The sequence below is a fragment of the Trachemys scripta genome, chromosome 4, assembly GCF_013100865.1.
Source record: "Trachemys scripta elegans isolate TJP31775 chromosome 4, CAS_Tse_1.0, whole genome shotgun sequence".
Taxonomy (NCBI): domain Eukaryota; kingdom Metazoa; phylum Chordata; order Testudines; family Emydidae; genus Trachemys; species Trachemys scripta.
In genome coordinates this window covers 70705871-70729052 of record NC_048301.1, presented here as the reverse complement: position 1 = coordinate 70729052, position 23182 = coordinate 70705871, and the positions used below count along the sequence as shown (strand labels likewise).

The 23182-nt window shown below is 46.1% G+C and overlaps 2 protein-coding genes and 1 long non-coding RNA gene across 4 annotated transcripts; all 3 read left to right on the top strand.

Annotated features, from left to right (window-relative positions):
- Positions 1-38: 38 nt before the first annotated feature.
- NDUFS3 (NADH:ubiquinone oxidoreductase core subunit S3) lies at positions 39-12523 on the top strand. Its single transcript, XM_034769437.1, has 7 exons — positions 39-188; positions 969-1034; positions 2002-2099; positions 2430-2579; positions 8461-8586; positions 11213-11332; positions 12264-12523. Exons 1-7 carry the CDS (start codon positions 146-148, stop codon positions 12429-12431), a joined length of 771 nt encoding a protein of 256 aa, XP_034625328.1. The 5' UTR covers positions 39-145; the 3' UTR covers positions 12432-12523.
- Positions 6246-8453, top strand: LOC117876910. Its single transcript, XR_004645568.1, has 3 exons — positions 6246-6438; positions 6939-7010; positions 8288-8453. It is a non-coding gene; the product is annotated as an uncharacterized LOC117876910 (long non-coding RNA).
- Positions 12524-13042: 519 nt separating the features above from the next.
- On the top strand, positions 13043-23182 carry FAM180B (family with sequence similarity 180 member B). Of its 2 annotated transcripts, XM_034769415.1 has the most exons (4): positions 13043-13245; positions 16430-16541; positions 18716-18795; positions 21981-23182. In XM_034769415.1, exons 2-4 carry the CDS (start codon positions 16454-16456, stop codon positions 22422-22424), a joined length of 612 nt encoding a protein of 203 aa, XP_034625306.1. In that variant the 5' UTR covers positions 13043-13245; positions 16430-16453; the 3' UTR covers positions 22425-23182. The 2 variants fall into 2 exon arrangements, with proteins under 2 accessions (XP_034625306.1, XP_034625305.1); XM_034769414.1 differs by lacking the exon at positions 13043-13245 and having other exon boundaries at positions 16088-16541.

Sequence of the window (23182 nt, the reverse complement as noted above, 5' to 3'; positions counted from 1 at the left end):
CGGTCAACTTACCGGAATCTCGCGGAGAAACTGACGGCAGTAGCACTTCCGGTTCATGGACTGGGGACTTCAATGGTAGAGGCGCCTTCCGGTTCCGGTCTGTGTCCTTGTTTGTCTGTGTCCCCGTCTCGCTGCTTGGGGCAGGATGTTGGCAGCAGCGCTAGGGCTGGCCCGGGCTGGCCTTAGAGGTGAGGCAATGGGGCAGGGAGAGGTTTCTGGGGCTGGTGGGAGGGCGGCTTGGCCTGGGCTGGCGGGGAGGGAGTTGGGTCCCTCGTGACCCCGGCCCCACGTGAGTCGGGTTGCCTGGGCGAGGAGCCCCTCGGTAGGACCGGCCTATGTGCAGCTCCTGCTGGCTGGGGCAGGGGTCACCGTGCCCCCTTCTAGCCGTGCCTAGAGTGGTTCGGTGGCAGAGGCTGTCTTCCTGCCCAGCTCTCCTCTGTTTCGCTGGGTCGGCTAGTGTTACTGTTTGCTCTAGTATATCAAGCACTGCTCACTTCTAAGTAAAATAGTTGGGCATATGGTTTAGATATTGCTGTAGGAAATTGAGTGATACATCCTCCACTTCTAAAGTGTGACTAATCAGATTTCTGGTTTAGGAAAAGAGGGTTTATTGCGTTGCGTGTAAAAGATATTACCATAGCCTTTGTTTTTGCGTAGTACTTAGTAGAGGGAATAGGCCCCTTTGGTAGAATTTGTGTGTGTGTGAATAGCACTTGTCTGCTGGACTGCACATTCATGATTTCTTTTGGGGTATTTTCACTACACTATATGATTATTGTTTGGGGGGGAGAGGTGGAGGGGCAGGTCAGACTTAATTCCCATATGTTAAAATGGAGCTTGCCTCACCAGGATGGAGCAACATGAGGGAGTCTCCTGGTCTCTGGAAAGGAGGAAAGAAGGCATTCCTCCTTATAGGAGGATGGAGTATGTGGTACAGACTGTTTCATCTATGCTCTTTCTCTTTGTAGCTGCTGCACGCCCTGCAGTGCTGTTGCCAGTTCGTTTTGAGGGGAGCTCCACAACAGAGACCCGTTGTAAGTCTCAGTTTATTAGTATTTCACCAACTCCTGGAGTCTGTATAGTGGGTATCATTTAGAATAACTCAGTAAGGTGACCATATTTTCAAATTCAACCCAGAACATTTTTGCAGTGACATTTACATATATTTAAAAAAAAATTGTGCTTTATTTTTTCTAAGTGTGCTGATGCTGCTACTGCCAGCTTCTGACTCCACCATAACATTCGCATATTTCTCCGAGGGGAAGAGGATTTTTAACTTTGGTAATACTCTTTCCATTGGACTGTTTCTGGTAATCACCCCAGATCTAATTCTGTGTTTCAGTAAATCTTGAACAACAAAAAATAAACCTTTTGGTTGACAAAATGAAAAAAAACAAGGACACTTCAGGTGTTGTGAAAGAAGTTGCTGAGATGCTAGAACATTATGGGACTGTCCTGGTAAAACTAAGACATTATGTGCTGGAGAAACTGCTTTCCTCTTATCAGGAATCAGTCTGTTAAATCCCTTAGGAAATGTTTGCTGATGTTCAGTCTAAACTTCTCTTTCACTTTATTCCTTTTACTGAATTATAACATCCCCCTACCTTCTGATTCCACTCAGTGTGATGCAAGTAGTTTCATATTCATGGTGACAAGGTGTTCTGTTGTCTGACACCTGATGGGCAAGTCTGCTCCAGTGCCCAGCCACTTACCGAAGTCTATTGTCTAAATATGCTATGCATCGTGTACATTACCAGAGATTAGACTCTATATATTCCTCCTAGTGTTGGTAGATAGCCATTTAGTTCACCACGTTGTGAGGTTTTGAGTTGATCTTTGCAATCATGGCTTGTCTCCCCCTGCCTGGCTGCTCCCTGCTGGGGAACAGACCTACGGCCAAGCTGACTAGAGTCATGCTGAGCTAGTGTGGCCTGGGAGTTACTGCTCCTCTTTCTATGGCTTACCATGCGATAGCCCTGAGAAGTCTCTTGTTCTTTCCAGTCACCATTCGACCAAAGGATGAAGTGGCCCAGAACCAGCTATGTGCTTTTGGAGAGTATGTGGCTGAAATTCTGCCCAAGTATATCCAGCAAGTCCAGGTAGGTATTACCAATCAAATCATTCTAGCTTGGGATATGTGTAGTGAGGAGCTGGCTGGTAGAGCCCTGCTTGGATACAAAATTTGTATCCGCATCCAATCCACGATTCGCAAACATGGTCTGCAGATATCCCCAGATTTACAGGGCTCTGGGTGGGAGAGAGTGATAGAGCTGGCTAAAAAACATTTCTGCTATTGAGTTCCTTGAACTGATGTGATATACCTGATCATGTGGCCCCAAACCCTTCTGATCTGAGTATCCTGCTTTATTCAATGCACTGCTCAATCCCTTCTGCGTCTATACTAATTCACTTTCTGTTCCTTTCCACAGGTGACCTGTTTCAATGAATTGGAGATATTTATCCATCCTGATGGGATTGTTCCAATTCTGACTTTTCTTCGAGATCACACCAATGCCCAATTTAAATCTCTGGCTGATTTGACTGCTGTTGATGTCCCAACTCGACAATACCGTTTCGAGGTAGGAACTATTCCTTGGAGGTACAGACCTGCAAAGAGTTATAGAAGATGATGGTATTGAATACTAAGATAAGCAATTGTTTACAGCTCTGGCCATGGCCTTTGCATTCTGCGATAGTTATGCTTATCTGCTCTGAGAACTTTGAGTTTTGCTTAACCCACTGAGCATAGAATCAGTTATATCACTGACATATTATAAATATACCCAATTAATTAGTGAGCCCGAGGCACTCTAAGGAGAGGTGTCTGCATCTGGGGGCCATGAGACAAGTGCATACTACTACTTCTAGGGGAATTCTGTGCCACTGCCCAATGCAGGATTTCATTTTTCCCCATAGAATTAGTGATGCAGAGCTGCTGGCCACCATTAGGGGCCACTAGACTCAGCAGAGCCCCAGCTCCCAATACAGTTACTCCTCGCTTAATGTTGTAGTTATGTTCCTGAAAAATACGACTTTAAGCAAAACGATGTTAAGTGAATCCAATTTCCCCATAAGAATTAATGTAAATGGAGGGGGGGCAGGCGTGTTAGGTTCCAGGGAAATTTTTTTCACCAGACAAAAGACGTGTGTGTGTGTGTGTGTGACACACACACACACACACACACTATGAGTTTTAAACAAACAATTTAATACTGTACACAGCAATAATGATTGTGAAGCTTGGTTGAGGTGGTGAAGTCAGAGGGTGGGATATTTCCCAGGGAATGCCTTACTGCTAAATGATTAACTAGCACTTGGCTGAGCCCTCAGGGGTTAACACGTTGTTAGTATAGCCTCACACGCTAAAAGGCAGCACGAATGGAGCGAGGGGAGAGAGCATGGCTGACAGAGAGAGACACCCTGTGTGTGAGAGAGAAATGTGCATTGCCCCTTTAAGTATGCTGACCCCACGCTAAGTACATTGCTTTTTTAAGTAGATCAGCAGGTTCCTCTGTCCTGAGCCCTGTTGTGTGTCCCTCCCTGCTTTATGGAGATGGGGTAAGTGGGGCGGCAGAGGAGAGAGGGACACCCTGACATTAGCCCCCCACCCACCCACCCCCAGCAAGCTGGAGGCTCCCAGGAGCAGCTCCAAGGCAGAGGGCAGGAGCAGCACATGGCAGTGGGGGGAGGGATGGCTGAACTGCCGGCAACTGATAGCCTGCTGGGTGGCTGCCGCACAGGGAATTTAGGGGAGCAGGGAGCTGATGTGAGGCTGCCAGTCCACCCTGGTTCCAAGCCCCCACCAGCTAGCTCCAACGGGCTGCTCTTCCTGCAAGCAGTGGACAAAGCAGGCAGCTACCAAACAATATTATAAGGGAGCATTGCACAACTTTAAACGATCATGTTCCCTAACTGATCAGCAACATAACAACAAAACAATGTTAACCAGGACGACTTCAAGTGAGGAGTTACTGTACAAGACTCTGTTTGGGGAGGGGAGAGCTGGAGGGTTCTGGGCTGCTGCAGTTCCCAGCACGTCCTGAGGAAGGAGGCGGCGTGCAGGAAACTCCATACAAGCATGGGACCCAGCAACAGGCTGTTTCTCGCTCTGGATTCCTGGGCTCTGGGGGTTAGGGGACATGGATGTCTGGCCTGGTGTGTGCCCCACAGCTGGGCTCTAGGGAGTGTGGGTGTCTGGGCTGGGAGGGGGGTGCTCCACAGCTGGGCTCTGGAGGGGTTTGGGGGTGTGGATGTCTGAGACTGAAGGGGCAGAGTTTTCCCCCAAGATGTGTACAGCTGGTATGTGTGATATCTAGACCAAGGCACCCGACAAAAGCATTACAGAGAAACAGCAACTGGGCTCTTGCAGAGGTTTCTTTAACTCTCTATTCCTGGGGGAAACTTTTTTTGTCTGTATTGTTACAGACATACTTGCTGATAGGTATTTTGAAATAAATTACCAAAATAATTGAAATTGGTGTGATTATATTGTGTTATTTTGTCAAAATATAAAGAACTTTTAATTTTTCGGCACAGAATTTCCCCAGGAGTTATACTACTCTTTGGATCTGAAGCCATTGATTTACTTTGACCATGACACACAAACCTTTCTCCTCCATGTATTCACCAACCATCTTCTTTCTGATTATGTCAGCTCCTTCTGCTTCATCTCCCTTGCCCTCATTGCAGCCTTCAACTCTGAACAGCTCCATTCTCCTGGGTGGCCTCTGTAGCTAGACAGACTTCTCTAGTTATTTAGCAGTAGTTGTGAAGTAGCATCTAGAGGCCCCAAACAGGATTTGAGGCACCATTGTGCTAAGCAGCATAAACACAAGTATCAAAGAGATAGTCCCAACCGCAAAATATTTACAGTGTCATGTCTTGGCTCTGCTCCTACCTAGCCGCATCTCCATCTATGGTGAAGGTGCCTTCTTTGTTTTAAAATCCTCCATGGACTTGCTTCACCTAACTTCTTTGCGCGCACGCACACACACACACACACACTCCCTCCCTAATACTAGCCTCTGTCCCTCCATAGGATCTGGCAGTTTCTCTTTTGCAGTTCACAGTCTGGTACAGCATCTCTCTCTTTTGCCTCATGGGATTTCCATATCAGATGAAAGATGCTGTATTCTAAAACAAAAAACTAAGAGTTGGGCTGAAACTGTTTTATTGGTATCAAAACCCTAAAAACAGTATTACCCTTTCTTTAAACTTGGTTTATGTTTAAAAAAAAATTTGCAACAGGGTAGCTAAATCTAATTAAAGTTGATCTAATTACACCAGTGAAGACCCTTTATATAGAAACACTAATCTCCTATTGCATATAAACAACACAAAATATATTTTTAAATCTCTTCTTAACCACATAAGAAAGTTAAAGCATTTGAAACTTAATTTACCAAATTTCTTTTTAATAATAGTTTTTACTTGACACAACTTCCTTGTATTAATAGCTTTTTTAAAACTGCAGGAAATAATTAGTTATAAATGGTAGGTGGGATATTCAAAATCACCTAGTGGATTTAGGCATCTAACTCCCACTGGCTTTCAATGGGAATTGCCACCTAACTTCCTTAGGTGCTCTTGAAAATCCCACACGGTAGCTCTTGAGTTGTTCCAAAACACAGATGCACACACTGAGAGAAAAGATAAGTCACAGCTTCTGTCTTTCACTTGTACCTCCTCTGAGACCTGAAAGACTTTTACCATTGTTAATGCATTGTTTTGCCTTTTTGGCCACAGACTCACAGCAATAGTGCAAGGATGGACAGGTCTTGATTAAACTGGTCTGTTAGGCAAAAAGAGAGAGGCAGGGGGAGTGGTAAAAGAACAGCTGGCTGAAGCTGAACCCAAGCAAGACAGAGGTGATGCTAGTGGGCAGAGAAAAGGATTTTGAAGAGTTTGCAGCCACAGTACAGCCTCCTTTGGTTGAAGACACACACCCACAATTGGTCAATTCAGTCCGTAGTCTAGAAGTAACCTTGGATTCATCACTGACACTGAGGTCGCACATGGCACCACCTGCGAATATTGCTTTCTACCATCTTCAGTTGGCCTGGAGACTCCATCCCATCCTGGTGGATGAAGACCTGGCTTTGGTTATTTGTATCTCTGACACCTCTTGATTGGACTACTGCAATACACCCAGGCATGACGCTTTCAGCCCTTAGGAAACTCCGGCTAGTACAGAACATTGCAGCACGTCTCCTCCGCAACACAACCTACTCTAAGCATATTAAGCATATCAAACCAGTCTTCTGCCCTCTACACTGGCTTTCCTTAGAATTTTGAACCAGGCTCAATGTCTCAGTCCTTATCTTCAAAGTGCACCATGGCCTGGGCACCGAAGAGCTAAAAGACCACGTAAAGCTCCAGGGTAAAGACTGTGGTTGACAACTATGCTCTTATGGCACAGTGGAACTCTCAACAATAAGAGTAAGGCTCACCTGTGCAGGAGACAGAACTTCCTCTGAGGGGCAGTCCAAGACTGGCATGAACTCCCCCAAGAACTAACAGCCCTCATAAACCTCACGACTTTCCACTCCAAATGCCAAGCGCATTTCTTTTATCTTGCCTTCTGTAATGTAAATACATAGCAATAGGTATATTCAAACAAGCAAAGCTACCCAAACAAGACACGCCACTGCACGTGCTTCTCGCTGTGGGGAGAGGATGAGAGAATAACCCATACATAACAGCTCTGTAGTTACATTGCTTAATGCACTACTGGAAAGCATTCAGCTATTGCAGTGATGAGTGTGGTATATGAACCTATATAGAAGAGAATAAGAGGGGGAGGGATGAACAGGGAAGGTAACTTACACACAAGGGAGGGAATAGCAGTACCTAAGTTTTACACTTCAGGTATCGTTCAGGGTTTAGCTAACCTTATGGACATGGAGATGTCACCTGGTTGCTTCTGCTTGCCCATTCAGGTCAGGACATCTTTCAGGATGGTGGACAATGAAGGCTAATCAGTGTGATGGTAGATTCCTGGTTCCTAGCAGGTGACAATGCTGGCAAGACTGGTTGGCACACAGTAATACAGCTTCCTTCCTGTAAGGTTAAGTTAGTAGCCAAGTGATGCTTAATATGCAATGTCCAGAAAGGGATAACAGCCTCATCCCATCAGAATTAATCAATCAAAATATATCTAGTGTTATATGTTGACACTTCCTGCCATTCTAGCAATATCTCACTCCAGAGGTGGGTAAACTAGCCCGTGGGCCACATCTGGCCTGTGGGACCTGCTCGGCCCTGAACTCCTGGCCCGGGAGGCTAGCCTCCGGCTCCTCTCCTGCTGTTCCCCCTCCCCTGCAGCCTCAGCTCACTGCACCACTGGCGCAATGCACTCGGCAGCGGGTCTGCGAGCTCTTGTCGGGCAACGTAGCTGGAGAGCCATGGCCTGACCCGGTGCTCTGTGCTGTGCAGTGGCGTGGCTGGCTCCAGCCGGGCGGCAGGGCTGCCTGTCCTGGTGCTCTGGGCAGTGTGGCTGTAGCGCTGCCAGTCACTGGTGCTCCAGGCAGCGCGGTAAGGGGGCAGGGAGCAGGGGGGGGTTGGATAGAGGGCAGGGGAGTTCAGGGTGGTGGTCAGGGCAGGGTATGGATAGGGGGCGGGATGGTCAGAGGGTGGGTTAGATAGGGCGGGGGGGGGGGCAGTCGGGGAGAGGGGGTGGTGGGAGGGGGCAGAAGTCCCGGGGGGCCGTCAAGAATGAGAGGAAGGCTGGGATGGGAGGGCGGGAGGTCCAGGGGCAGACAGGGAACAGAGGGGGTTGGATGGGGGGGGCGTCGGGGGTGAGAAGCAGGGGGAGTCGGATAGGGGGCGGGGGCCAGGCCACGCCTGGCTGTTTGGGGAGACACAACCACCCCTAACCGGCCCTCCATACAATTTTAGAAACCCGATGTGACCCTCAGGCCAAAAAGTTTGCCCGCCCCTCTTAGTCTGTTACTAAAACAATTGGTGACCTTGCCAGAAGCTTTGCAACTCCCTGATCAGTTTTTAGTTTAAATGCATCCAAGTTGTATTAGTATTTTGTCTCCAATTTCTGCTCATTTTATAAACTGGTCAAGTTAAACTCCTTACTTTTCACCTGCTTTGGACAATGTGAGATATTAATCCATGGTTTAGACTGTAACAGTACATGTGGCCAGTTAAGTTTCAGGAGAATTGGTTTGTTTCTGGGGAAATTAGAGGTGGTGGGTTTTGTTTTGTTTTCATAAATCAGGCTAATAGTAGAAAAGTTAGCTTGAATTTTGACTATGGAGTGGCTATCCTTGCTCCATAGGTATGAAGTGCTATCATGGTCTCACTGGAAAACTCATCTGAAAACCTCTCGTCTTCCTTGCCCGTGCCCCTTCAGCTGGTATCTTACTATAAAAATCACAATTCATTCCAAGAGACAGTTTGTACATGACCTAGGCCACAACAAATTGGTTGCTTTTTCTCAATTCCCTTTAGATTGTTTATAATCTCCTGTCTCTGCGCTTCAATTCTCGGATCCGTGTGAAGACGTACACAGATGAGCTGACACCTGTTGATTCAGCAGTGTCAGTGTACCAGGCAGCAAACTGGTATGAAAGAGAGGTGAGCTCCAGTGTGCTTTCCCCAAGGGCTTTGTGCTTGGGAACAGGATCCATATGGGGGTTGGAGAAGACCATGTTTGAATGAAACTGTATTCCTCTGGGAACTGTGCAGGAGGGAATGGTTTTGCCCTTGGGAATGGGAGAAGAGGCACTTGACGTTCTTCTGAGGACTTTGAGCAAAGGTATAACAAGATACAATGTCTGGAAGTGGAAGTTTGACAAATTCAGACTGGAAATAAGATGTAGGGTTTTTTTTGTTTTTTTTTTAACAGTGAGGATCATTAACCATTGGAACAATTTAGAATCAGACGCATAGGATTGGAAGGGATCTTGAGAGCTCATCAAGTCCAGCCCCCTGTGCTGAGGCAGGATCAAGTAAATCTAGACCATCCCTTACAGGTGTTTGTCCAATGTGTTCTTAAATACCTCCATGGACTGGAATTCCACAGCCTCCCTTGGTAACCTGTTCCAGTGCTTAACTTTCCTTATAGTTAGAAAGTTTTCCAAATATCTAACCTAAAACGTCCATTGTTGCAGATTAAGCCAAATTATTCCTTGTTCTCCCTTTAGTGGACGTGGAGAGCTATTGATCACCATCCTCTTCTTGCCCTCAACATATTTGAAGATTATCAGGTTCCCCTCTCAGTCTCCTTTTCTGAAGACTAAACATACCCAGTTTTTTTAACCTTTCCTCATAAGTCAGGTTTTCTAAACCTTTTATCATTTTTGTTGCTCTCTTCTGGACTCTGTAATTTGTCCACATCTTTCCTAAAGTGTGAAGCCCAGAACTGGATACACAACTTCAGCTGAGGCCTCACCAGTGCAGAGTACAGCAGGACAATTACCTCCCATGTCTTATGCACGAGACACCTGTTAATACACCCCTGAATGATTTTAGCCTTTTTTGCAACTGCATCACATTGTTGACTCATTCAATTTGTGATCCACTATAACCTCAGATCCTTTTCAGCAGTACTACCGTCTAGCCAGTTATTCCCCACTTTGTAGTTGTGCATTTTATTTTTTCCTTCCCAAGTGAAGTCCTGTGCATTTCTTTATTTAATCTCATCTTGTTGAATTCAGACCAATTCTCAATTTTGTCAAGGTCATTTTGAATTCAAATCCTGTCCTCCAAAGTACTTGCAACCCCTCCTAGCTTGGTGTCATCTACAGATGTTATAAGCATATTCTCCACTCCATTATCAAGTCATTAATGAAAATATTGAATAGTATGGGACCTCATTAGATGCATCCTCCCAGTTTGACAGCAAACCATTGATAACTACTCTTTGAGTACAGTCTTTCAGCCATGTTGTGCATCCACCTCATAGTAATTTCATCTAGGCCATATTTCCCTAGTTTGCTTATGAGAATGTTATGTGGGACTGTGTCAAAAGCCTTCTTAAAAGCAAGATACATCACATCTTCTACTTCCCACCTGTCAAAGAAGGAAATTAGGTTGGTTTGGCATGTTCTTGACAAATCCATGCTGGCTATTCCTTATAAGGTTATTATCCTCTAGGACAGTAGTTCTCAGCCTATTTACCATTGTGGGTCACATATGCAGCCCATAATATGTTATGTGAGCTGCATCGAATACTACCTGTACGGCCCTGAGGATGTCACATGGGTCGCAGCTCTGTGCTGATTGGGCCGCAGGTTGAGTAGTGAGGATGGTGGTTATTCCAATGGTTAATGACCTTCGGTGTTAAAAATTTGCATCTTATTTCCAGTCTGAATTTGTCTAACTGATCATTTTTAAATCAAGGTTGGATTTACTTTTTTAAAATATAAGCTCAAATTCAAATGGAATTCTGTTAGGAAAGTTCTAAGGCCTGTGTTATATTTTTATCAGTAAATGTTGGAAAGGTTGCTTTTGCCAGACACACACAAACTGGTGGAAAAAAATATTTCCATTGATGATCACGATGATGATGATAGAAGTTGACAGGCAAAGTAAGAAAAATACTGCTTGTAAGCTACAGATTGATTTTAGGATATTTACTTTGTTTTGACACGTGATATTGACAATTTATGTTTTAACGGTGTTAAAGCTTTAACTTTTTGAATCTGTGTCTATTGTCAATAAGTAATTGTCCCCCCTATAATTTCCCACAACTGTGACAATGTAAATAGATTAAAAATTGGAAAAATGCTTCTTAAAACCCATAATTTTGCACAACTGTGGAAACTTAAATTGAGGGGGGGAAATGCTTAAAATAAACATCAGTATTATCTGTCTAAATTGCAAATAAATAATTGAATTCTGCCAATCCTCCTTAAAACCCATAATTTTATACAGGAGGTCAGACTAGATGATCACAGTGGTCCTTTCTGGCCTTTGAATCTATGAGCAGTGCCCCAGATCAACTGCCCAGCCACTACACTGTCCAGGCGTCCAACCTACACATTGTGGGTACAGTATATGGGGGAGGGGGGGCGGGTGGCAGCGGCTTCTTTCTAGGATGAGAGAGAAAATGGAGGCTGGGCAGGCCTCTTTGGAAAGAGGTTTTCTTTGTTGGGTTGGCGCTTCTTAGATGAGGTGTGGAAGTTTTAAGCTTCTGAGGTACGCTGAGGGGCTTTTCTAGGATGGGGTGATGTGGCTTGTTTGGTTTCCTTTCTTTTAGGTTTGGGACATGTATGGAGTCTTCTTTGCCAACCACCCTGACCTGAGACGAATCCTAACAGACTATGGGTTTGAGGGTCACCCATTCCGGAAGGACTTTCCACTCTCCGGATATGTAGAGGTATGAAGAATTCTGGTTCACTCTGCATTCAGAAACCCATCTATGCTTCAGAGCTGGGACATGGCTGTTATGGAACTGTAAAATGTTTGCTTAATAATTATTTAAATTTTCTTAGTGCTTTTCCCCCTGGAATTTAGCCTACACACAGCACCATGCATAATAGAGGAGTTGGGGGCCTGAGACACAGGGCAAACCTTTCCTCTTACACAAGAGCAGCAAGTTTTGCTTTCCAGGCAAAGAAGACAGGACCAGCTACTTTTAATGCCCCATCCATTAGATCGAACTCATTCCCACTGAATTGCTGGAGACTCGGTTTAACTCCCTCAGAGGGTTTAATGATTGAGTTGATCTTTCTGGAACCTCTGTTTCCAGGGAGTCAAGGTGTTTCAAATCCAATGGCAAGATTACAAAGCCATCACCTTTAGCTGCCTCAGCTTTCTTCACACATCCCATTCCTCTAACCTAGATTTTTATCTAGATTAAAACACAAATTAAATGAGTTTGTTTGGTCTCCACCTAGTTCTAAGTGACTGCATCACAAAGCTTAGTATTTTTGCACAATTGAATCTGAGGACTAGAAGAGAAGGGACTGCGGGTCAGGATTAGGTGCATTAACTTTATTTTGAGAGGCAAAATAGCAGAGGCTGCTGTAGGAAAGGACAAAAGGACATCTGCAGAGCTGAGGTTGGGAAATCAGGACTGGAATAGCAAGGGATCAGGCTTGATGTGTGTGACAGAGCTGGATGGTACACACCTGCACATTGCCTGATTCTCCTTATGCCATGTGTCCTGAGCTCTCATGAGCATTGAACTAAAAAACGGGAGTGAGCAGTCTACAAGCCTGTCATTTTTTTGTATTTGGCTAACAGAAGAAGCTGCTCAGTGGCTGGGAACAAGCAATGGTGACCAGCTTGTTTTTGCCCTGTTGCAGGTGCGCTATGATGATGAGGTGAAACGGGTGGTGGCGGAGCCTGTGGAGCTGGCTCAGGAGTTCCGCAAATTTGATCTGAATAGTCCCTGGGAGACATTTCCTGCCTATCGCACAGCTCCAGAGACCCTGAAACTAGAAGCAGGAGACAAGAAAGGAGATGCAAAATAGCAGCAAGACAGAGAGGATGCTGGGAACTTCCTGTGTGGCACTGACCTTCCTGTTCTCCCTTAATATTTATATGAATAAAACCTGACATGAGACCCTTGTCTGTGAACTAATTAATGGAAAATGCAGTTTTCTAATTAGCTGAAAAGCACCTGGGTTTGTTTAATCCTGTCATTAACTGTAAAATGTAAAATCACTAACAGGGGGGGAAAAAATCGTGAACTGGGTGTGGGACTCCTATGAGGAAGAACTAGGGAGGGAACTAGAGCATAGAAAAGAAAAGGGGAGCAGATAATGCAGAACTCAAATGTCCTCTTTCTATTTAATTAACTGGTGTGGCAAGTACTTAACCTGTTTACAGGGAAACATTTTAATTAAAAAAACAAAATGATACAAAATAAACAAGGTATACATTAAATGGACTGAAAACTGGCTAATTGACAGGTCTCAACATGCAATTACAAATAGGGAATTATCGAGCAGGTGAGTTTCTAGTGGGGTCCTGCTAATCTCAGTTCTTGGGCCTATGCTATTTAACATTTTTATCAATGACCTGGAAGAAAATGTAAAATCATCACTGAGAGAGTTTGCAGATGAGACAGATTGGGGGACGTGGTAAATAATGAAGAGAACAGGTCACTGATACAGAGTGATCTGGATCACTTGGTAAACTGGGCACAAGCAAACTACTGTGTTTTAAAACTCAATATTAATGTGAAGTTATACACCTTGGCTTACATTCTTTGTTCCTTCCTTACAGGTTGGGGGACTCTATCCTGGGAAGCAGTGACTGAAAAATAATGCAATTCTTGAATGTGTAAGGAGGGGAATATTGAGTAGGAACTGCTGCTGGAATACTCTGTCCAGTGTGACAATGATTAAAGGATTAGAAAATACGCCTTATAGTGACAGACTCGAGCTCAATCTGTTTATCTTAAGGAAGAAGGTTAAAGGGTAACTTAATTACAGTCTATAGGTACCTATGTGAGGAACAAAATACGATAATGGGCTCTTCAATTTAACATTTGGAAGTTGAAGCTAGACAAATTTAGACTGGAAACAAGGTGCAAATTTTTAACAGTGATGATAATTATCCATTGGAACAATTTCCAAAGGTTGTGGTGTATTCCCACCACTGCCAATTTTTAAATCAAGATTGGATGTTTTTCTAAAAGATATGCTCTAGTTCAGACAGGAATTACTTCAGGGAAGTTCTATGGCCTGAGTTATTCAGGAGGTCTGACTAGATGATCACAAACGTGACTGTCCTTAGAATGTATGAAATAAAAGCCTAGAGGTAAAATAGGTAGAGGGAGGATATGCTTTCTTCCCCACTGTGTGCTCATGAGCATTGGTTTGGTTTTGTTATGGCTTTCTTTAGGCTGCTGCAAATCGTTGTATTTGGGACTTGACTTAGAGCTGCCTTTTCTAGCGAAGGACAGTTGTCTTCAGCATAGCCATGAAAAGTTATGACTTCTCTTGTGAGAGGGAAGCAGTAGTCAGAGCACTCAACAGGATTTCTAGGTTTTATACAATTTCCAGCTTCGCTTTGAGCCTATACATCCCACCATCTGAGCTAACTAGGTAGAAAATATTCTTGTGGCCATAGCTAGAAACATGACATATAAAACACGTCCAGTGCTGTTGTATGGTAGGAATATAGAAAGCTATGGGACAGCATGTATTGTGCTAGAAGTAGTAGTTTTCGGCAGTTTATCCATTATTGCAGATAGTGCTTCACAAAGCACGCTCCCTGCTGCAACACCACAAAGTTGCTTGGGGCATAGTACCATGATTCACAGTACATGTAACATTATCAAAAAGTTACTGTGATAAGCCAGAAAAATGAGGAGTGGTCAGTGAAACAGAAGGAAAACTCTTGCATAAATGGGAGTGGGGAAGTGAAGGGCCCTGCCAATCTAAGTCATAATGCTAGGACTGCTAAAGGACAGTAATGGTAGAGTCCAAACAGCTATCCTAATGGAGTCAGAGCACAGCACTTGGCTTAAGGGAAAGCTCTTGACTATCCAGAATATTTACTGAGGAAACTAGGGTTATGACTGGGGCCAAATCCCTTCTGGTGAGAGAAAGCTGGGGGTTTATAACCGTGTAAAGCCATGCTTGTAGCTGCAGCCTATTCACTCATCCATGCTATCCTTGGAGACTACAAGGGCTCACTTAGTGCAACTCAGACTAGTGGCTAAAGTGCTGGTGGAGCTGGAAGGGGCACTATGTAACAATAAGGGAGAGGAGTCATGACCTAATGTTGGTTGGACCAGTGAGAGATGGATTTGTGTTGCCTTGAAATATTTCAAGTTCTGTGGGAAATGTACATTTTTCCTCCACTGGAGAGCATGAACCCAAAGTTGTCCAGGGCTCAGGTGTCTTCAAAGCCCTAGTAGAGACTGGTAGATCCCACTGGAGGAACAGACCAACTTTCTTCACAGCAACTAAGTTTGAAATGCTTTGGGATTGCTACTGATCCTGACCTATTCTAGCATGAATTAGCAGAGCAAGGCCCAGTGCAGTGATCTGGTCAACTCTAATTTACAGATGTGCAGAAGAGGAACAGCCAGAGAATGCTTTTAGCTTTACCTGAGCTTCTGTCTTGAAATCAACAAAGAAAAAGTATAAACTATAACTAAATACCCTCCTGCAGCAGTGGTTCTCAAACCGATACGTGGAGAATTTGCTGGTGTTCCACAGGGAACTACCTGGTCACATACTGCCAACTCCCCTCTCCCCCCCAGTGCTAAATTGCATTAAAAGCACCTAAATATTTTCCTAACACTAATTTTGTGTGCCAGCAACTGCTGTAGTTATTGCAAGCAGAGGATGTAATGGCGAAGGGGAGGTGTGCACAAGACCATCTCTACTACAATGTTCAATCTCCAAAAAAAGATTGAGATCCCATAGATTAAAGGGTTTAATGAGGAGTAACTGGAGCTGAAGCAAGTGAGGGAGAGTAGCCTGACTTCAGAAATCCCAAACAGTTCCCTCAGGAGAGAGATTCTGAGCCTCCCAATTCCTAAGCCACTGAATTTTCTGTGGATCACAAATACCTCTTCCATTGGGTGAGCCTCAGAACAATAGTCTAACTGATTCTGGTGGCAGCATATACAGCAGAATGGAATCCTCTGTCTTCCTGCTAAGAAAGTTCTACCTCCTGTTTTCCTAACCTAGTGGAGAGAGGGTTTTTTTTCCAGAGGCCCCATAGCCTGAGTGGGATTGTAAATGAGGAAAGGGGCTGTCAGGGGTGCACAGGGGTAGAGACCTGGTAATAGCTGGGGAGGGATTTAGGTGGGATTTTGTATATATAACTACAAAACTGAAGACTGGTTTTGTTTATTGTGATGCAGAAGTCAGTCACACAAGTGGGCAGTGAGTTAGCTGAAGGCTGATTGGCTTTTGTCTTTGTTGTCTGACAGATCATTGTACTAAACTTTCCCTCCAGGAGGGTTTCTACTGGAAAGGAAGAATGACCTTTCCTTTGTCAGCCTGTATATCTTGGATGCTGTTGTCCTGCTGTGGAGCCTATACAGACTGCCAGCCCCATCATGCTGTGACATTTCAAGCTTGTTTTCAAAATTCCAAACTCAGTAAATGGAAAATTTAAAAGAAAGCCAAGGAGCTTGGGGCGGGGGGGGGGGGGGGGGGTAATCCACACTCTACAGGGAAATTAGATTAAACTCCAGTTTGTCACTTGTTTAAATGGAAAATCCCTTGGAATTAGAAACTTCCCATTAAAATACATAGGTGGAAAAATCAGAATTTGGAAAAGAGGCTTTAAGAATTCTGCCAAAAACTAAACAACAAAGTCTTAAAGTTTCCAGATTGCAATGGAAAAATCCCTTTGGGAACAGAGAATTCAACAGCAGGCTCTTCCCAGGACTGGAGGGAGAAGGGAGGATCCATTCCGGCAGAGGCTGCTGTGATCAGAGAAAGGGAGGAGAGAAGCCACAGTAAACAGTTCTCGCTTCACCCAAGACATTTATCTACAGAACGGGTGGGGACTCTTACCTGGCATGGCACTCCTGCTCCAGCTGCAGCTCAGAGCCTGGCTGTGGACAGCACTGGTCCTCTATGTGTTTGCTGGATCCTGGAGGCAGACAGGTAGGAGGTGCAGCTGCAAGGGTGGTGGCTGCTCTGCAAAACAAATGTGTTTGTGCAGTTCCACTGGTGCTGGGTTTTACCTAATTCCCCAAATATGCTGGTGGGCTGGGTGTACTGACAAAAACAACTTTCTGTGATAGAAAGCAAATGAATTGTGCTCTATGCTAGACTCTATTCTGACTGAGGGAAGAGGGATGGCGGAGTTTGTCTCCAGAGAAGTTAAGAGTGCTCTACTCCTGACATATACTACTTATTTGTCCCCCCAACTGCCTTTTATGCCCTTACGGTCTTTGTTGACACTACATCCTTCAAAATCAAAGGATCACCTGCTGAATTATTTCCTACAAAATACCCAGATGTCCCCTGGGTGAGAAACCCACTGCCTGTTAGTGTGAGGCAGACCACTTGGAGGCAGGAGGAGAGACTCCTTTGGCCCTTGCTGAAGAAAGCTTTCCCAGGTTCCTTTACAAGGCTGTTGATTAGGAAATACTGTGAGGGAAGCCTTGTGAGAACAGCTTCTATTGGGCCAATTATTTTCATACATTTCTTGTTATGTTTTGTTTATGTATGTTTTACTCTACCTTCTACACTGACACGAATGTATTTTTAAAATATTAGTAGGAGTGATTTGGGGGTTATTCTGTTCGTTCATTGAAACCCTGCAGTTGGCTGGATGTTCCCCACTATAGAGAGCAGTGCACTTAGCTGTGGTCAGAATAGGCAGAAGGTGAAATGGGAATCAGGTAGCCACTAGGAGAAGTCCAGAAAAGCAGCTCTCAGAGGGTGCAGTATCGTTACCTGAGCCATAAGCCTTGCTGGAATGTGCATTGAGGAGATGGAAACAGCAGCTTGAATCCCAGCTAACATTCTGAAAGCACATCTGGCTTTGATCAGGGAGTCTGCAGCTGTGTAGAGAAATGAACCTTCCCTCAGGCAGAATGGAAAGCAGTATCCATCTTTGAACAGCTCCTACCATCCCCAGGGGGAGCTTTCCTCCAGAATGGAAAGTTGGAAGCTGGTTTTGGTAGCAGCATTATGCAACTAAAAGATTAAATCACATTTCTGTTTATTAAGTGCACCTGCTAATTTTAACACTTGGGATCCCACAGAAAGATATGCTGAATACTTATGGCTAGTTTACCCAACATCAGCTCTGCCTCCTTCCTCCTCATGAGGACCAGAAGATTCCCCCCCTCCATCCCAAAAAGACAGCCAGCCTCCCATTTCCTCTCCCCTGCTGCCAGCACCGCTTTTCTGCACAGAGAAATTCTGTGTTCCATGCTGGCTGTCTCCCAATTCTGGCCCACCCAATGTGGCCCTCTTTCCTCCACCCTGGCCTGAAGGAGTCTGGAACTGGTAGAACGGGAGCTAGTATCCATTATCACACAGGCCAAGAGAAGAGGGAGGGCTGTGCCTCAGAATCTTAGTTTAGTGCTACCTTCCAGTAGCCAGAAACTCTCCCTCCCTGATGCAGTGTTCACCTCCCTCACCTTAAATCCCCTTGAAATGAGCCAAGGCCCCAGGTGACATCCACCCAGGAATTAGCTGGTGTCCTAATGGTTAATCATTTAACTTTGCACAATATGAATTCCTGGAGGCTGATGCTACAAAACAGTCACTGAAGGAGATCAATTCAGAATCTTTCTCAGAACAAATGGGACAGATACAAATCCCAGCATGGAGGGTTTTTTCACAGGCTTACCAAAGCAGATACTTTTGCTCCCTAACATCCCAGCTCCAGAATGATACTGGCTGGGAGTAAGGGGTCAATGTCCTGAAACCTTCCCTTCGCTTTCTTTAACTTGCTCTATCTCCCTGATAAAACCCCAATTCTGCTCCCCCAAATCCAATGGTTAGACTCTTTGGCACTTAAGGTACATCTACACAGAAGCTGGGAGGTGTAATTCCCATGGTGGGTAGACATACACATGTTAGCTTTGTTCAAGCTAGTGTCTAAAAATAAGTGTGGCTCTGGCGATATCAGGGATGGCTAGCCTGAGCTGATGCAGCATTACACCTCCCAGCTGCTATATATTTACACCCTTAGATACCACAGGCATAGGCACCTCAGCAATATCAAAGATAGACAGACAGACATGGTTACTGAGAGACAATAGGGAAGATGTGCTAAGCTGTTGCTCTCTGAAGCTCTGTGGCTGTTTAATGTTTTCCAGATGGGCAACTTCACACGGAGGACCATGCTGATGTGAATGTGTTTCATAACAAGCTGGAGGATGCCAACATCATGCTAGAGGTTATTTGGGTTATGTTCTGGGGCCTGTGGGAAAGGATGAGAGTGTGTGAGCTTCTGTGAGGGCTAGGGGTGGGAGATCCTGTCCATTTAAACACCCAAATGTTCCACTAGTTCTCATTGTTTTTCTATTTCAGGAGACCCTAGAAGATACCTTAGTATACATCTCAGCAAAGTCACTGCCCTGTTGAATGAAACCAGAGAGTAGGGTGATCAGATGTCCCAATTTTATAGGGACAGTCCCGATTTTTGGGTTTTTTTCTTATATAGGCTCCTATTACTACCCCCCCCCCCCCCAATTCTTCACTCTTGCTGTCTGGTCACCCTACCAGTGAGGTCCAACATCCTGTCTCTGGTGGTAGCCAGCACCAAATGCTTCAGAGGAAACCCTACAATGGATAATTATGGAATAACTTTCCTTAACCCCTGTCAGTTAGTGGTTGGCTTATGCTCTGAGGAAGGAAGGTTTAATTATGGCCCTTTTAGAGGGGTGAGTAGGGGAGTAATAAGTGAATGGGACAGGCCATACTGCAGTAGGAATGCTTTTTCAAATGAACGGAGAGAAAGCAGTTAGGAAGGAGCCCACTGAGCAAGGACAGAAGGTAGCCAGCTTGGTGCCAGGGTTAAGGGGTAGACTGACCTGACTTCCTGGTCAGCACAGTCCTTGATGGGACAATAGGGGATACCCCATGTTGCTGAAGCCAGTGTTGGTCCCAGGATATTGCAGAGAGAAGGGGGAGGGGAGGGGAGAATATCTTTTAATACACACACCGCTCTTCCAGGCCTCTCTCCCCTACAGAAGTTGGCCCAATAAAAGATTTTACCTCACCCGCCTTGTCTCTCTAATAAGGTGTACACAAAAGCAAAGCGTTCAGTGGTCACAACATGTCCCACAAGGTGGTATCTTTGGGCTGATCCTCCTGATGGTGGACAGCTGGATAAAATCACAGCGCGCTCCGGACGGAGGCCGGGTCGAGTCTGTGCGGTAGGCGAGGGCAGCATGCGGGGAGAGTGACGGCGCTCAGAGCTGCCGCGAGCGGAACTCTATTTCCAGCGATGATTTTCCCAAAGGGCCGTCACCAACCTCGGGGCTGGCGTGCCCCGGGCAGCACTGTAGCGAAGTGCAGCCTTTCCACCAGGAGTCGGGGCCCTGGGCAGCTCGGATCCCCCCGTCCCGCAGCGAGGACACCGCTTGGATCAGGGCGCTTCGCCCTGTGCTGCCTGTTCCTCTCTGCCGGAGAGGACAGGCTGAGTGTGTAAGGAGAAATCACGGGATGGGCCCGTGCAGCTCCCACAGCCGCCCCCCCCCTCGGTATGCGGGGCCGTGCAGCTCAGCCCCCCGGACTGCCCTCCCCCGTGTGCGGGGCCGGGCCGTACAGCTCCCTCCCACAGAGGCGACACCCTCCCCCGCTAGAATTGTTCCGTCTCTGATTTTAGCATCCATTGCTCCCCCTCCCTCATGACAGGGTTAAGCGCTCCCCCCCGCACCCCATCCCTCGGGGAAGCCGTCCGGGATCGGGGAGCCAGGGGGATGCACCAGGGGAAAGCATCCTGTTGTGGGCAGGGCAAGCGGGGCAGCCTGCGGGCGGAGCTGCGAGGTAGGCAGAGGCCGGTGTCACGTTTCCCCCAGCCGCGGGGACAGAGCCGGTCCCGCTCCCGGGGTTTGCAGAGCAGGGAAGGGGCACAGACCAGCGTGATGCGCCCTGCCCTGCACCCTAGGGCGGAGGAAAGGCAGGGAGATCTGAACTCTGCCCAGGGAGAGAGGCCACAGCTACAATATAAAGAACATCCAGGAGCTAGGAGCTGAGTGCCTGCTGCGCAGGACGTAGGAGAAAGCAACAGGTGCTGCCTGGCTTCCCCGAAGCTAAGGGGAAAGGCCAGATCCAAAGTGGGGGAGATACAAAGTGGAGAGGAGGAGGAGGATACATGGAACAGGGAAACTGGAGGCTTGAGGAGAGGCATCCATCTCCCACCCCCAAATGTAGGGATTGCATTGACAAAGGAAACTCTGAGTTTGGAACAGAAGCTCATGAACAGTGGACAAATTTAGTCGCTACAAAACTCATTAAAGCATTATTCAACAGTCATGGTATTTTTTTTATCTCTGGCTCCCCCATATGAAAAAAGCCTGTCTGCGCCGTTGTCGAACACAGAGAAGTGCCATGCAAGAGACAGAAACAGGGAACTTCAGGGAGCAAGTTAGGGAAGGAGGGAGGGGAGCTGGCCCTCAGAGGGAGGGAAGAGGAGTTGCTGCCTAAAGATGTCAGATGGGGCTAAAGCATTGCCAGCCCTTGTGATACTACCCTGACTCATGATTTTAGTGGCTGGTTTTAAGTTGCTCAGGCTTTTAGCAATAACTTCTCTGTGATTTCCCTTCTCCCCCCATAATACAATTAGCCACCCTCTCCCCTTATCTTGAATGGTTTGGAAGCCAGGCTACCCTTGGCTAATATGACCAGGCAGACTGCTATGAGGAGCAAATGAAGTGAGGGGTGAGGGAAGGGGATAAAGAGGATAATGTAGAAGCCCAGAAGGGAGACCAAGAAGGAGTCAGACATATACAGGCTGGACAGAGATGTTGTTGGGTGCAGGGGAATGTGGGGAGGGGAGGCAAGAGAAGAGCACCATAGGAGGCAGGGGAACTATGGGATTAGAAAGCAGGGCCAGCTCCAGCTTTTTTGCCGCCCCAAGCTGCGAAGGGGGGAAAAAAAGATAAACCCGATTGAACTACTGCCGAAGTGCCACTGAAGAGGAAGAGAGGGAGTGAAGGACCCCCCGCCGAAGACCCGGACATGCTGCCCCATGAACGGACGGACTGCCGTCCCTTTCTATTGGCCACCCCAGGCACCTGCTTCCTTCGCTGGTGCCTGGAGACGGCCTTGTTAGAAAGGAAGAATGGGGCAGATGAGAGGAACTGGGTGGGGAAGTCAAGGATAGGGTGGGAGGCAGACACACAGGAGCCTGAAAACAAAATATCATTTGTTCAAATTGTACATGGTTTTACCTTTAGCAATCGTGTTTGCATATTGAATTGCATACCCTACACGTCCCACTACCCTGACTTCCTTTGTACAATCCTGGATTTGTTAGGGGTGGCAGATCTCTTCATAATCCCTGCCGGGGATCCTCAGCTGCAGGACAGTGGTTGGCCCTAGACTCCCTGCTCTCATACTGCCCTTCTCTTTCAGTTGCTCTGGGAAGGACTGGAGATTGAGGCTAACAAGACAATCAAGGTGCAAGATGAGGAACTGGCCTCTCTGCGCACAGCAAAGCGATTTCTCCAGATCTTCCAGCACCAGGTTCCCAAGACATCAGAAGGGATCAAGAAGCAGCTGAAACATCTTTCACAGGCAGATGCCCCTCTGAGTCTAGTAGAGTTTGATCAGCTTCTCTTCACCAGCGTTTACTGCGCTTATCAGATTCGCTCCATTCAGGGCCTGGACAAAAATCTCTGGATCAGTTTCTTTTCTCAACTAGTTGATGAAATCCTCCATGATCTCTGCAAGGGATTCTGCCCTGCAAATTTCACTCTCTTGGCTTCCTGGCCCTGGAAGGAGAAGCCTTTTTATTTAACCTTACTGAAAAAGTCATATCATTCCAACCTGGCCATGACGAAGAGAGGCACCGAGTAAGGAGACTGACATGACGAGATTCAATTGCATTCTTGTTACTCTGAGTGCTGCCAGTCATCCCAGATTATGCTGGTTACTGTGCAAAAGTGCCACCATTCTTCCTCTTTTGCTTTCTGTACTGTACTGGCAACATTCTAGGTATTTATCCAACCAGGTATTGTCCCATCTTTAAACGTGAAACGAGGCCTGGGATGTCTCCCTAGGATCTCCATAGAAGACACACTTCTGAGATGCACTTCTGCCTTGATCACTGATGGCCATTAGAGATGCCACAGCATTTTTTCCAGAAGTCCAGGTATTAGCCTGTGATGGCTGAATTCCATCTCAGGTAATTCCATTTTGCCTCCCTAAATTCCCCATGGTTGCAGTTGGATACAGTATTTTTCCCGTACTACAGTAACTCACTGTACAGCATAGCTGTGCTGTTCATACAACTGCTGTGTTCCACTTTATAGGTGGCTACACTCTGTGGTGACTCATACTAAATTCTGACTCATTTTATCTGTCATCCCATACCAGGTGCCTGGAACAGTTTCCCAAGTAATGTGCACCCATTTCCTTCCAAAAACTCTTGAAAATGTACTGATTCCATGAACCCTTCTGGTATAGATATCATTCCCCACTTTGTATTAGTACAGAATGGGTATTTGCTTGTCTCTCATCTACTAAACTTTTGAGGGCAAGTTATTTGTTCAGCAGATTTTACCTCTTCTAGAGAGTCTTCTACATCTGTGGTACTTTACAAATAAAGTAATTGG

Coding starts and splice junctions, on each gene's coding strand:
- FAM180B (XM_034769415.1), top strand. CDS start 16,454: ATGGCACTCCTGCTCCAGCTGCAGCTCAGAGCCTGGCTGTGGACAGCA. Junction 16,542..18,715: donor TGGATCCTGGAGGCAGACAG/GTAGGAGGTGCA, acceptor AATGTTTTCCAG/ATGGGCAACTTCACACGGAG. Junction 18,796..21,980: donor ATGCCAACATCATGCTAGAG/GTTATTTGGGTT, acceptor CTTCTCTTTCAG/TTGCTCTGGGAAGGACTGGA.
- NDUFS3 (XM_034769437.1), top strand. CDS start 146: ATGTTGGCAGCAGCGCTAGGGCTGGCCCGGGCTGGCCTTAGAG. Junction 189..968: donor GGCCCGGGCTGGCCTTAGAG/GTGAGGCAATGG, acceptor TTCTCTTTGTAG/CTGCTGCACGCCCTGCAGTG. Junction 1,035..2,001: donor CTCCACAACAGAGACCCGTT/GTAAGTCTCAGT, acceptor TGTTCTTTCCAG/TCACCATTCGACCAAAGGAT.